Source organism: Hakea prostrata, chromosome 10 (assembly GCF_041222555.1).
Source record: "Hakea prostrata isolate BN-2017 chromosome 10, UWA_Hpros_2, whole genome shotgun sequence".
Classification (NCBI taxonomy): domain Eukaryota; kingdom Viridiplantae; phylum Streptophyta; class Magnoliopsida; order Proteales; family Proteaceae; genus Hakea; species Hakea prostrata.
The window spans coordinates 13,397,598-13,410,829 of NC_142609.1; the positions used below are offsets into that span (position 1 = coordinate 13,397,598).

The window sequence follows — 13,232 nt, forward strand, 5'->3', positions numbered from 1 at the left end:
CTTGTGATTGTGAGGTGCATACATTTTCAGTTGTTTTAACTTGGATGTTTAAATGTGGGGGCAGAACCTTGTCAAGGCAAATTTGGGCATTAAAGACCCTTGAGGACACTAAATGGATATGACTCAACTCAGCTGCATCATATTGGTGTTAATACAAGGAGATGGATTGCCTAGTTGATATGAGAAAATGAACACAGAACTACTAACATTACTTGATACAGATTTGTTACTGTAAGTATTACTTTTTATTTTACAATCTCTGATATATAATGTTCATGCAAATCTCATGCCCGTTGCCTCACAACTAACATTGAAGGCATCCCTAATCCCAACAAGGAAAATAGCCGTATTTTATCTTTGAGTGAAGGTGAGTTAAAACCAATGCAAGCTTACAGTGAAGCAGCTTAGACTCCCATGTCGACACACAAACCTTAAACCTCACCAATATTTCTGGCAAGCATTAGGGTTTTGAGTCAAGCATCAAGAAAAGAAAGATAAATCTAATCTGAAAGCAAATTGAGGAAAAAGACAAGCTTACAAGGTTATTGATGTATTCTGCATATCTCTCAAAACCCTCTTTCATGGCTGATCCCGTCGTCATAGTCCTCGGCTTCTTGGCAGCGCTAAGCAACGACGTGTCTGCAACTGGGCACAAAATGAGATTCTAAGCTTATTTAGAGAAGATAGAGAAAGAGATATAGCAATAAGCCAATAACTATTCAAAGAAATCATTCAGAAACACTACTAGTACAAACACTAGTCCCATCAATGTAGACCAATGTAAGAATTAGTCCTGTAAACTACTAGTACAACCACTAGCCTCATCAACATAGCCCCACCAAAAGCTTAATATAATCCACAGAAGCTGGTAGTGATCTCATGCCTAAACCAAAGAGCACACAATTGCCCAATGCGAAAAACAGAGGAGCAAAGGGAATTTGAACCTAAAACATGAGCCACCAAACTGCTTGAGAGTGAGCTTGGGATCACTAGACCACCAGCCCCAGTGGCCATTCCCTAGCATTCAATGGAGAGGTGTGTGTGCCTGCAAAGTGCATACCATGATCTTAATTTTTTCTGAGAAAAAAAAACATGTATATATATATTCTTAGAGTCTGTGTTCCTTTCACATTTTTCCACCACATTAAGAGCAAAGGTCACGAGAGGGTCACTTTTAATTTATTAAAAAGACAAAATCATTGCACTCCTCATACCCTTGTCCACCACACATTATGAGTGAAGCTCACTACAGGATCACTTCTGACTTTGTACCAAAAAGATGAAACCCGCACACCCCCCCCCCCTTTTTGGAGTCGAAATCACCTCCCCCTTGGGCTCAGATTTGAAACTAATAAAATAATTCAAGATAAACCCCTAGTAGTCCCACATAAGCCCCACACAATATGTGTAGTGAAAAAAACATCAACATGATCTAAACTCCCCCTTTTAATGTGATGAAGAAGCGTGAAGAAAACTCAAATCTCCATCCCAACAGGTAGAAGATCCAAAACTTTGATTCTTCCAGCTTCAGTAAAATAAACCAAGCAATGCTCTATAGCCAAGCTTGAACTGGAAAGGACAATGATCATCTTCTAACTTTTGTTTTTTGAGGAGAACGATCATGTTCTAACATTTTAAGTGCAGGGGAAGCAAACTTAAATCAGATAGGAAAAATTATCACATCGACATCTGATTGCATTTGGATTCAACAAATATTCTACTACTTTTCGAGAGATCAGATAGAATCGCATAATTACTTCTCAATGAATATGAAAAATTTTTACCCTTCGTTGATATCCTTTACAATCTATTGATTAGGGTTCAGTGTTGTATTCGTTCTCTCTGGTGAATCTTCTTTCCAGGTCCAACCCAAAAATTACATTTCACAGACTGCCATTCAGTAGACAAGTAGAAACATTTTCAAGAAAAACTAATTTAAATGAAGAACACGAACGCAGAAAGTGAGTCACAAAGACAATGATACAGTTATTCAGATGCCTTAAATCCTTAAATCAGTTGATCTGATTATAATGCACAAAGCATTAATGGGGCAAACAGGGAAAACTGCCACCAGGTGCAATCCTTTGTTAATCAAACAGCGATGACACTCAACATAGATTAAAGATCTGTGCAGGCCAGCAACGTTTTCTTCCATCTGAACAGATCCCCATGGTTTCCAAGGATATATCAATGCTACGGTGCTCTGCTGCTCGGACAATGCTGATCCGAGATTCAATTCTTATGACAGGGCAGGCTTCAGTACCAACTTCTGCCATCCTATCTGCATCATGTTTTCCAGTTGCCATGACAATTGGTTCACGGAATGTGAAGATAGTCTGTGACCAGTGTGTTTTAGGAGTATATGGAGAAGTGGTTAGTACGGTAGGCATCTCTTTGCAGAACCGGCTGGTAAAACCAGTCTCGAACCATAATACAATCCCATAACACGAAGTTGTCTTCGACTTCAAATCCGTCGGGTTACTGACCATATCAGGCAATTTTGGTTCCAACTCAAAGCTCGTTGTGAAGTCCGTCTCTTCAGGCTTCATTGTCGCCAGATCAAAGGTCTGAGAAAAAAGTAATCAACAATACCAACTTCAATCAATACAGAGATAAAAATCATAAAAATTGAAAGATGAAAAGAACTAGTCAGAAAACATTTAGTAAAGAATAAATCCGAGGGCAACATTCACAGCCTCCATCACATACAGTAAGAGGTTTCCAAGACAACTTCAGCAAGTAAATCAGGAGCACAAGAGACAAGGCAATGGAAAAGCTACGTAGAAAGGGCGGTTTACATGGTTCATTTAAATTTTACCATGAGAAAATGTGATGTGGCAATTCCAATTGTTAAATAGATAGGGCAGTCTGGATTAGCAACTAATTTAGTTTTACAGCAAATTGAATCACATACCACCCATGCATTGGCATATTACATTCTACATTATAGCATCCAGTTAGTGCCAATTCCAGAGTTTGACTTTATTATGGACCTTTAAGGCCTTATTTCAGTATTTCATTGGTCATCAACTCCATGACCATGGTAGTATTGGCACAAAACTGTAACCCCAGCTGATATATCCTGTGGCACCTAGGAATCATGCACAAAACTGAATGCCATAGGAATAATATTCGAAAGAAGAAAATGAATCCTACAAGAAGGGGCATTAATAACAATAAGTGGGAGGCATCCACTCACAACTTATGTGTACCATCTCCTACACCAAGCCGACGGAGCATGGAGAGAATGCCTCACGATTTTCGCATACACATCATTTTTTTTTTTTACTTTTAGGTTGGGGGTGAGAGGCAGCATCAAGGAAGAGCAGAGTATGAGAGGTGTGTGTGCACATTTTCCCTACCGATAACATGCATTTCTCTTTACATTGACTGAAAACACCCAGAAGAAAAGTCATCCCCACAATAAGAACATAGAAGCACCAACCTGGATAGCCACAGAATCAGTTACTATGTCACGACTATCGACTACGTCAACAATGGGAAACTGAGTAGCATCTTGAACAACTTCTTCACCAATGCAAGACATGTTGAAGCCGTAAACACTCTCCCAAAATGGAATACTTGTTCCACCTCTCCCAAAGCCTGCTACTAGCTGAGAAATGTAGAAAAGGGGGAGGATAAATATAAGCCAATTACCAAATACCAAAGACTTTTGTCAAAAACTCACAATAGTTGCAGTATCTGGGAGAATGGCACCACCAGGTTTTAGCCAGCGATCCCGAGCATAAAGCACCGAACTAAGCATTGATTCATAGAGCAGGCTATATCCCATCCATTCACTCAGCAATACATCAACACTGTGGGGTGGGATGGGTAAGGACTTGTCTAAGTCTTCTACCATACCATGAACCACATCGACTACTCCCCTACACTGATTATTATCCATTGCTGCACTGCCATCCCCCAACATACCATTGTTTTTTGCAATCTGCAGATATCCAAATTAATGCAATAAGTCTTAAAAAGAAGGAAAATGAAAAAGAAAAAAGTGAGACCAGAGAGATGATTAATGAGTGGAAACTTAATGAGTATTGGAACTTGGAAAGCAAACCTGAGTTGCCACTGCAGCCATCTTGTCACTAGCTTCTACAGCAACTACCCTTGAAGCTCCAGCTTGGGCTGCAAATAGACTGCAAAAATAGAAAACGAAAGAAAAACATAAGGAGCTAAATAACTATTATGATCCATAATACATACAAACTGACTATTCTCATTGATGGTTCAAACCCTCCCAAAATCTCAGCGAAATTTCAATATCCTGAAAACCGAGATGAAATTCACCAAGAGAAAAAGAAGTACCAAATTTCAACCATCTCGATCCATCTTATCCAGATTTCCATTTTTTGGCTTCAAATCCTAATTTCTCCCTCAAATCCCTACACTCCTTTGCCAAAAGACATCTTCTTTGCTGGATTGTTGGGGATTAAACAAACCTTGAGGTTAGGTATGTGTATTCATCCCAAATTTTTCTATCTCCTCATAGTTGATGCATCAAAACATGTTTGTTTCTTTTCAAATCAATACATGTTTAATTTGGAGCATGATCTAAATGTAGATTGTTCAAAAAAAATTTAAGCAACTGCTAGTATTCTTGAAATTTTCTGATTTTAAAAGTTCGTTTCCATATGTATAATGAAAAGCAAAAAAACATTTATGCATAATAGAAGACACTAAATCTAACATATGTGAGACATCAAGACATGGGATGTGTATGTGCATCATTCACAGGAGATGCTAAGACAGATGTATTTTGAAAGAAAGAAAAAAAATAACATTTAAACGTAATTGAAGACACTGAATAATATATGCAAGACATCATGACATGGGATGTATATGTCCACCATTCAAAGGAGAGAGGCTGTGACAGATGCAGTGGTATGTAGCTTATAGAATGGATCCACCAAGGAACTCATCTTGGATTTAAGTGGAGATCTCAGATTTTGAACTCACGTTCGTTTTTGCTTATTTAATTTGTAGTTATAATGTTGTTTAACATTACATTTGATTGCATGAAAAATTTAAAGTATTTTTGTTACAATTTACAACTCTTTGGTTATAATGTTGTTTAACATCACATTTGATTGCATGAAAATTTTAAAGTATTTTTGTTACAATTTACAACTCTTTGTATTTGTTGGAACGGACACATACATCTCTCAATCAATACGATATGAATGAGTATTTTTCATTTATTTTTATGCAAAATGTATCCTCCATTGTTAATTATGCTTCAAAGTCTGTATGCAAAAGCCCAGGCAAAAGAAGAAGAAAAAAATCCAAATAGGGCTGAACCTGGCCACCAGAACTCCCAAGCAAAAGTACCAGGTTGCCGAGATGGTTGGAATTTAGGCCACATCTCGGTTCTGATGGTGGCCAAAACTGGCCTCAAAACCAAGATTTTGAATCTTTTGCATTACCATAGAATCATATAATTATGAAAGAAAGAAAATGAAAAGTTGATCTTTTTCACAAAAAATTGCCAAACCAGCCTTGAATAAACAAAGGTCACACCTCAAATTTAATTGTTTTTCTCATTATCTCCAAGAGCTATTGCAAGTTTTCATGTTTTGTCTTTATGGAAGATGGCAGGAGGCAATTTTATACTCAAAAGGGCATTATTTTTGTTCATTAGAAATATTAGATTCTATTACAAACACATTTTTTTTGGGACATTAATCCATTTTCTAAGTTCTCTAATTGTGCTTTTGATTACATCTACATCAGATACTAGTCTAGGTCTATTTAGAATATTTACTTCAGAATGCTTTGAGTTGCGTGATTTCCTGCCATTTATGTATACATCCCGTCATGCATTTTGCTCACATTTTTTTTGTGAACTCCTCATTTGACTATTAGACCATTTGTTTGCTGGAATAAAATGGGGTGGAAAAGTGTACCCTTTCCAATGAAATTCCAAAAGTTCACCTTGTTTGGCTCACTAGGGTGGAAAAATGAGTAGACAAGACCCTTAAATTAAGGAACCTGTTTGCTGATGTGTCACTTAACTTTTCTCACCCCATGCTTAAAAAAAGTCCCACCATTTTGGGTGGGACTTTGTGAAAACTGAATACTTAAATTAGCTTGTGGGGCCCACATATTCTATGTCTTCCCACACTTCTCCTTCCTTCCATTTTCCTATTCCCCCACTCCACTACCAGTGGGTCCCACGTTTCTATATTTCCCACTGTTGTTTCTTTCGCAAATAAATGGTCCCTATGTTTTTGGAAATAAACTCAAGTACAATATCCTAATAATTGGGCTCATCCATTGCTTGGTTTCTTTGTTTCACTAAGGCCTTTTTTCAGCTTGCTCTTATATGAGTTCCCTTCACAATTAATAATAGCCTTCTCTTCTTTGTCCATATTGAGCAACTACTTGACAAGCTCGGAAAGAAGAACATGTCCCTTGGCATGCTCAAAGCAGGAAGAAAATACAAACTCAATGAAAGCATTACTATCATATAAGACGATGATCCCATTTTTCTTGGACAAAATCTCCACCATGGATTCTGAGACAAGGTTCTCATTACGCCCATTACAAGCAAACAGATAAGAAGGCAATCCATTGTGTAAACAAACTTTTGTCTTGAAAATGGAAGTATGTATAGCTATATAGGGTTTGGAACCAGGATGATGCAGCCACCTAAAAGAAGATGGAACAAAGATGCCTCCAGCATTTCAATAGACTTAATAGTCTCCCCCCCCCCTCTTCTTCTCCAGTAAAATGCGGAGCCAGGAAAGTACTGGCATTTCCTTTCCCATTGTACTTTAACATTTACTGTGGAGAATTAGAAAATGCCATGCTAAAATACTAACGCATCTGCCCAAATTATAATATAAATGACCATAATAAGCACAACAGTAATATGACGACAGCAGTGTCACATTTTATACATCTTGTGGCTCAAAAGAAAGAAAAAAAATAAAACATTTCTTTAATGCACATTTTTTCCCCAATTCTTGTAATCATAAAATTATCATGAAAATGCAATGTAACTGATATGATGAAATACATATTCAAGATTCCCAACTATAATCTTGATTTTATTTGTGACTACAGATTTAACATGTTAATTTGAAGAGCATGAAATAAATTCTTCTTTAAAGAACTATTGCCTTGCCTTTCAAAATTTTGAATATGACAGTAACTCAATAATTGTACCTAATAACATAAAATTACAGAAATAAAGCAAAATCACACCTTAGTATTCCTGTGCCACAACCAACATCCAAGACAGTCGCTCTCTTAAAAAGAGAAGGGTTGTTCAAGATTGCTCCCCTGTAGGCATCCATCCTTACCTGCATATTCAGAGAAGTGAATATTAATAAAAGTTATAAAACAGCAACAGAATAGTAGAATACACTAGGAACATAAGTGTCAAGGCATTGCGTAGGTGCCATAGACTCCAAGCCCCCAGTAACAGCATGAATCGCCTAGATTAGACAAACTATGACTAGAAACTTCCACATTTAAGTATGAGTTTTTTTTCCATGAAGTCCTCTTTTTTTTGGCAAGCAGAAAACATGAAGTCCTCTTCCAGCATGACACATGGTGATGCACAATAAAACCCAAAAAAAGTATCATATTAACAGGAGAATGTGCAGATAAACCGTTTACCTTGTCGCTAATCATCTCCCTATGGATGGCAAAAGAACCATAAGAACCAAAATAATTTTCATTCACTTTTCTTATTTCCTTCGCAGCAGGATTTACTATAGAGACTCTCAGATGCCTACTTTTTAGTTTTCCATTTGCTAATCCACTATCTTCTCTTGCCTCAATACCATTCACAGGAAAGTGCTCCAAGCTAGAAAATCCAGCAGACACACAAGCTGCCTCCTTCTTGACACTTTCATCAATAGTATCAGGTCTTGATGGAACCATATTTGATGTACTTTCATCATCAATGCAAATTTTTGGAAGATCTATAATGTCCCCTATATCCTTCATGAGTTCTTCTCTATCAATTGGGGTGGTCTGATCATCCTCATCCTCATCATCTTCATCTTCAGCAAAGCTGTGCAAAAGTGAATCCTCTTGCATATGAGGTCTAAGATACTTATCATCCTCCCAAAGGAGCTTGCCATCCTGCAAGCTGACTGGTTCATGCAAATGATTCTGTAAATCTTCATTGGATTGACATGTAGCCCCGCAACTCCAACATTTATTTTCTGCCACCTGAGAATCAAAGAAACAAGGAGAGAAAAGATGAACAAAGTGTTGATGAATAAATTTGTGTTGCCCTTTGTTAACAGCTCAACCTATCTGGTGAAATAGAAGCAAGCATAGTATTAGAGTAGCAAGGTCATATGTTTGACCCCTAAGAAGTGCGTGGGAGGTTGTTTCTTTTCCTCCTAATATTTCTTCTTTGTAGGTATCATGTGATCTCAGCCGTGTGCAAGGACCATGTGATCTTTCCCAAAACATGTGGCATTGTGTTAATGCATACATTCAGATTGCCCTTCCCTTACAATGAACATAAAGTAAATTTATGACAGGCCAACCCATAAAGATCTATGAGTGGTTCACTAAGTCAAGACTAAATGTGGGTGCAACGGTGGAAATGTTACCATATCCAAAGACCCAACCTTGGCCGACCCTTTTGTTGTTAAATATTGCACCCGGCAAAAAATAACAACCCCACAGTGTGGGTTGTCTCCTCGAAATATTGTACTGAAATAATCATTTAGGGATTTGTCTCCTCGAGATAACTGGAAGAAAAAAAATTCATACAATTCATATGTATGAGAGATGTTCGTAGCTTGGAAGTAGCTTTCATAGATTGTCCCACACTCCCTTAGCTAAACTATGAAATACTACATTGGCAGCTACGGACTATTCCATAACATTAAAGGCTCAATACTATTCCATAAACCAAATTTTAACAACAGAATCATAAGCAGCTACAGACTTAGGATCCTTTATATCAAGTTTAGGTGGGTCTTCCTAGATATATTTAAGTTTGCCCTTGGCATGGATATAGCCATCAACAGCCTGAGCCCTTAACAAGTAATTAGAAACACCACTTAATTTGATGGTGGTGATCTGTACTTCTAAACTATCAGTAGGTTTAGGTTCAACCATAATAACCACATGGATGTTCTAGCAGTAACAGAGACAGTCTTCGAGTAGAACAACCCCACACTGATAAATGATTTTCAAAAGACCCAAACAAAAACTAGCAAATCAGGCAACAGAGTTTCAGTGTAATCGAATCAGCTGGCTAAGAATGAAACCTGACCTGAGACCTAACATAGTTGATGACCTTTAAGCAATCGTAGAAATCCAATCCTAGGGTTTTTCTGATTCTACCGAAATCAAAATCGTGCGTTGAACTGCAATGCTCCCATAGAGTTTCAACAGGACTGTATTTGGAGTCGCAGAACAAGCAGAGAAAATCTTGGTCCGAGTTCTCTTCATCTGTGTTCCAATCTTCCCAATTGTCATTGTCTAGTTGGTCCTCTACTTCTTCGTCTTCTTCGATTTCTCCGTTCAAGTTCAAGGTGAGCTTCTCCGCCATAGCTAACAAAATCAGGGAAGGGAAATAAATTAAACTGTGCTGCTGAAAACCCTACTTACAGAGGCGCGGCGAACTTAAATAAAATCAGGGAAATAAAGCATGCGATTTAAATTGCATATATATGCATATATATAATATATTGCAGACATTGTGCATATCTCGTATATATAGTATATATAGATATATACTTTATTTTATATAGATATAGATATAAAAGATCTTAATTAAGTACAAAATCTAGACTGAATAACTAAAATGCTTCTATTGCTGGATCCATAATTAAGCTTATGGATCCTTGGGATTGGTGGATCTTTTTATATTCCATAGTTTTGGGTCAATGAATCGAGCCAAGGATCACAACCTCGTCTACCGATCCTCTATATTGTCCTTTTCCTTCCGTCTTGCAATAGAAATATTATAGGTATACGAACAAAATTATACGAAAATCAATTCTTCCTAGGAAACTAGGAAAATCGTTATCTTTTCGATGAGAATTTGTACACGACACAGGAGAAACCTCTCTTTCTATTTCTAATTGAATAAAGGGTTCCATCCTATATAGTGAAACCATACCTTACATTCCTACAAAAGAGGATTCTTTCAATACTTACTACATACTAATGAGTAGTAAGTAGTAGTACTCACTCGTGATTAATTTAAAATCCTAGTGATTCAATCTATATCTTTATTCCGACAACAAATGAAATATTTCAATTCTTTTTCATCGAATGACTATTCATCTATTCTATTTTCATTCAAATAATGGGGGGGGGGGGGAGGAAGGCTCTATGGAAAAATGGCGGTTCAATTCGATATTGTCTAACAAGGAGTTCGAACGCGGATGTGGGCTAAATAAATCAATGGACAGGCTTGGTGGTATTTCCAATAGTAGCGGAAGTGAAGACCCCGTTCTAAATGATATGAATAAAAACATTCATCATTGGAGTGATAATGACAGTTCTAGTTGTAATAATGTTGATCATTTATTCGATGTCAGAGATATTTGGAGTTTTATCTCCAATGACACTTTCTTAGTTCGAGATAGTAATGGGAGCAATTATTCTATATATTTGGATATTGAAAATTAAATTTTTGAGATTGACAATGATCATTATTTTCCTGAATGAACTATAAAGTTTTTTGTCTAGTTATCGGAATTCTAATTATCTTAATAATAGGTCTAAGAGTGACAATAACAATCAATACTACGATCGTTACATCTTTGATACTAAATATAGTTGGAATAATCACATTAATAGTTCCATCATTGTAATTTTCGTTGGGGTTTTCCTAGAAAAAATCGTCGCATCTTCCTTCGATTCTTTCTTTATATGGAAATCAGAGGCCAGGGAGACGTTCCCTTGACTCGTACTGATGAGAATTTGACTCCACGAGAACTTGAACAAAAAGCTGATGAATTGGCCTATTTCTTGTGCGTACCAATTGAAGTATTTTGAAATAAAAATGAATGCTTTCTCAGCATGAGGAAAGAACTCAAGAATTCTCTTTTTTTTCTTTATTTTTAGATTCAATAGTTTGAATAGATACGTTAAATGTTAAATACAAATGGATCATATCTTGTAAATTATCTCTCTTTTGTCAATCGATCTTTCTTTTTATCCCCCCTTTTCCTTTTTGCTTTGCTCCTTCGAGTGATGACCAAACGATTGTATCTCTTATAACTATAAGCATCCAATTTCTTTCTTGCTTTCCCTTGCCACCTATGTGTGATTTCATCACCACATTCTTATTTTTCATAAATTCCCCCACCTATTATTGTGCTATGGGTAGCCCGTGAAACTTTTCGAAATATTTGATTTAAGATTTAAGGGGAGGTTTTTCGCCTCAAAATAAAAATCTAAATATAATGGTAACCCCACAATTAACTACTTCATTTATGAATTTCATAGTAATAGAAATACATGTCCTATCGAGACAGAATTTGTAACTTGATATCCTCTTGCCTAGCAGGCAAAGATTTACCTCCGTGGAAAGGCTGATTCATTAGGATCGACATTAGGGTTTAGGGATAATCAGGCTCGAACTGATGACTTCCACACGTCAAGGTGACACTCTACCGCTGAGTTATACCCCTTCCCTACCCCCATCAGAGAAGTTCGGGGGAAATACTTTGCTTTAAAGCACTGTGCCCAGATATTGGACTTCTCAGTTAAAAGTCTCCACCCCTGTTTGACAAGAAGGGCCCTATTCATAAGTTCTAACCTCTTAAAGCCCAGCCCTCCCAAAGCCTTATGTAAACAACACCTATCCCAATAAATGAGAGAGAGATTTTTACTTTTATCAGATTTACCTAGCCAAAACCTCTGGCAGATCGAATCCATGGACTTGCAGGCCTTTTTGGGAAATAAAATGTATTGCATATGATAAATAGGCACCGCTTGTAACATAGATTGGATCAAAACAGATCTCCCCGCATAAGAGAGGGAATGAGCCTTCCAACTGGCTAGCTTAGAGTTCATCTTAAGCAAAACTGGGCACAAACTATTAGATCTTTTTTTCCCAGGGAATAAGGAGCTACCCAAGTAAGAGGAAGATATACTCATCTCCTTCATACCTAGAAAATTGAGGATTTTTTTCCTTTGTAGGAGGAGGAGTATTATTGTTGCAGTAAGCTTCACTCTTCTCCATATTAATCACCTGTCCTGTCATAGCCCCAAAAATGTCTAGCACAGTCTTGATTACATAGATATCATCTAAAGAGGCACGACAAAAGACAAATATATCATCAACAAAAAAGAGATGAGTAATTTTAGGAGCAGATTTGGCTATTTTAATACCCTTAAAAGCATTTTCAAATTTAAAGGCCCCAAGAAGTCTGGAAAGAGTTTCCATAATGAGGAGGAAAATGTATGGGCTCAAAGGGCAACCTTGACGTAAACCTCCCGACCTAGAGAAGTATGAGTAAAGGGAACCATTGAGCTTGATGGAGAAAGAAGTGGTGGAGATTAAACAATTAATCAATTTACAAAATTTAGAGTAAAAGCCTAGACATTCTAAAACCTTTAAGATGACACACCATTCAATTCTATCATAGGCTTTGGACATGTCCAACTTGAGTGCAACAAAACCCTGCTTGGCCTTAGAGGTTTTCATATAGTGGAAAACTTCATGAGCTAACATTATATTATCAATAATTTGTCTCCCAGGTACAAAAGCTCCTTGAAGAGGAGAAATGAAATCATGTAAGAAAGGCTTGATTCGAAGGGTCAGGATTTTAGCAATGATTTTATATGAAACATTACAAAGACTAATAGGCCATAACTCTGACACTAGGACAGCCTTGTTAGATTTTGGAATGAAACACAAGAGAGTGTGGTTAGTACTAGGGGGAGAACGGAATTTGCAAAAAAATTTGAAGTAAACTGTACAATATCTGATTGAAGAAGGTCCCAGAAGTGTTGGAAGAAACAAGCTTGATACCCATTGAAACCCGGAGCTTTAGAAGCCCCAATGGAGAAAACTGCCGGTTGAACTTCTTATAATGAAGGACAAAAAGAGAAATTAGAATTCTGCATAAGAGAAGGTACCGGTGGAAAAAGGATATCAAGGAGGGGGGTATACTCGGATTACTGGAGGTATACAGATCCTTCATATAACGAGCAAAACAGTTAGAAATACTAGCACGATCAGAAATGAAATTATCACCAAATTTAATAAACTCAATATTTTC

The 13,232-nt window shown here is 37.1% G+C and overlaps 1 protein-coding gene across 1 annotated transcript; it reads right to left on the minus strand.

Moving 5' to 3' along the window:
- Positions 1 to 1,314: 1,314 nt before the first annotated feature.
- PRMT3 (protein arginine methyltransferase 3) lies at positions 1,315 to 9,645 on the minus strand. The gene is made up of 7 exons (XM_089136442.1): positions 9,263 to 9,645; positions 7,639 to 8,199; positions 7,222 to 7,319; positions 4,073 to 4,151; positions 3,689 to 3,949; positions 3,446 to 3,613; positions 1,315 to 2,567 (listed from the first exon to the last, which is right to left on the minus strand). The coding sequence occupies exons 1-7, from the start codon at positions 9,539 to 9,541 to the stop codon at positions 2,109 to 2,111; spliced, it is 1,905 nt and encodes a 634-aa protein (XP_088992568.1). The 5' UTR covers positions 9,542 to 9,645; the 3' UTR covers positions 1,315 to 2,108.
- Between the last annotated feature and the right edge of the window lie 3,587 nt (positions 9,646 to 13,232).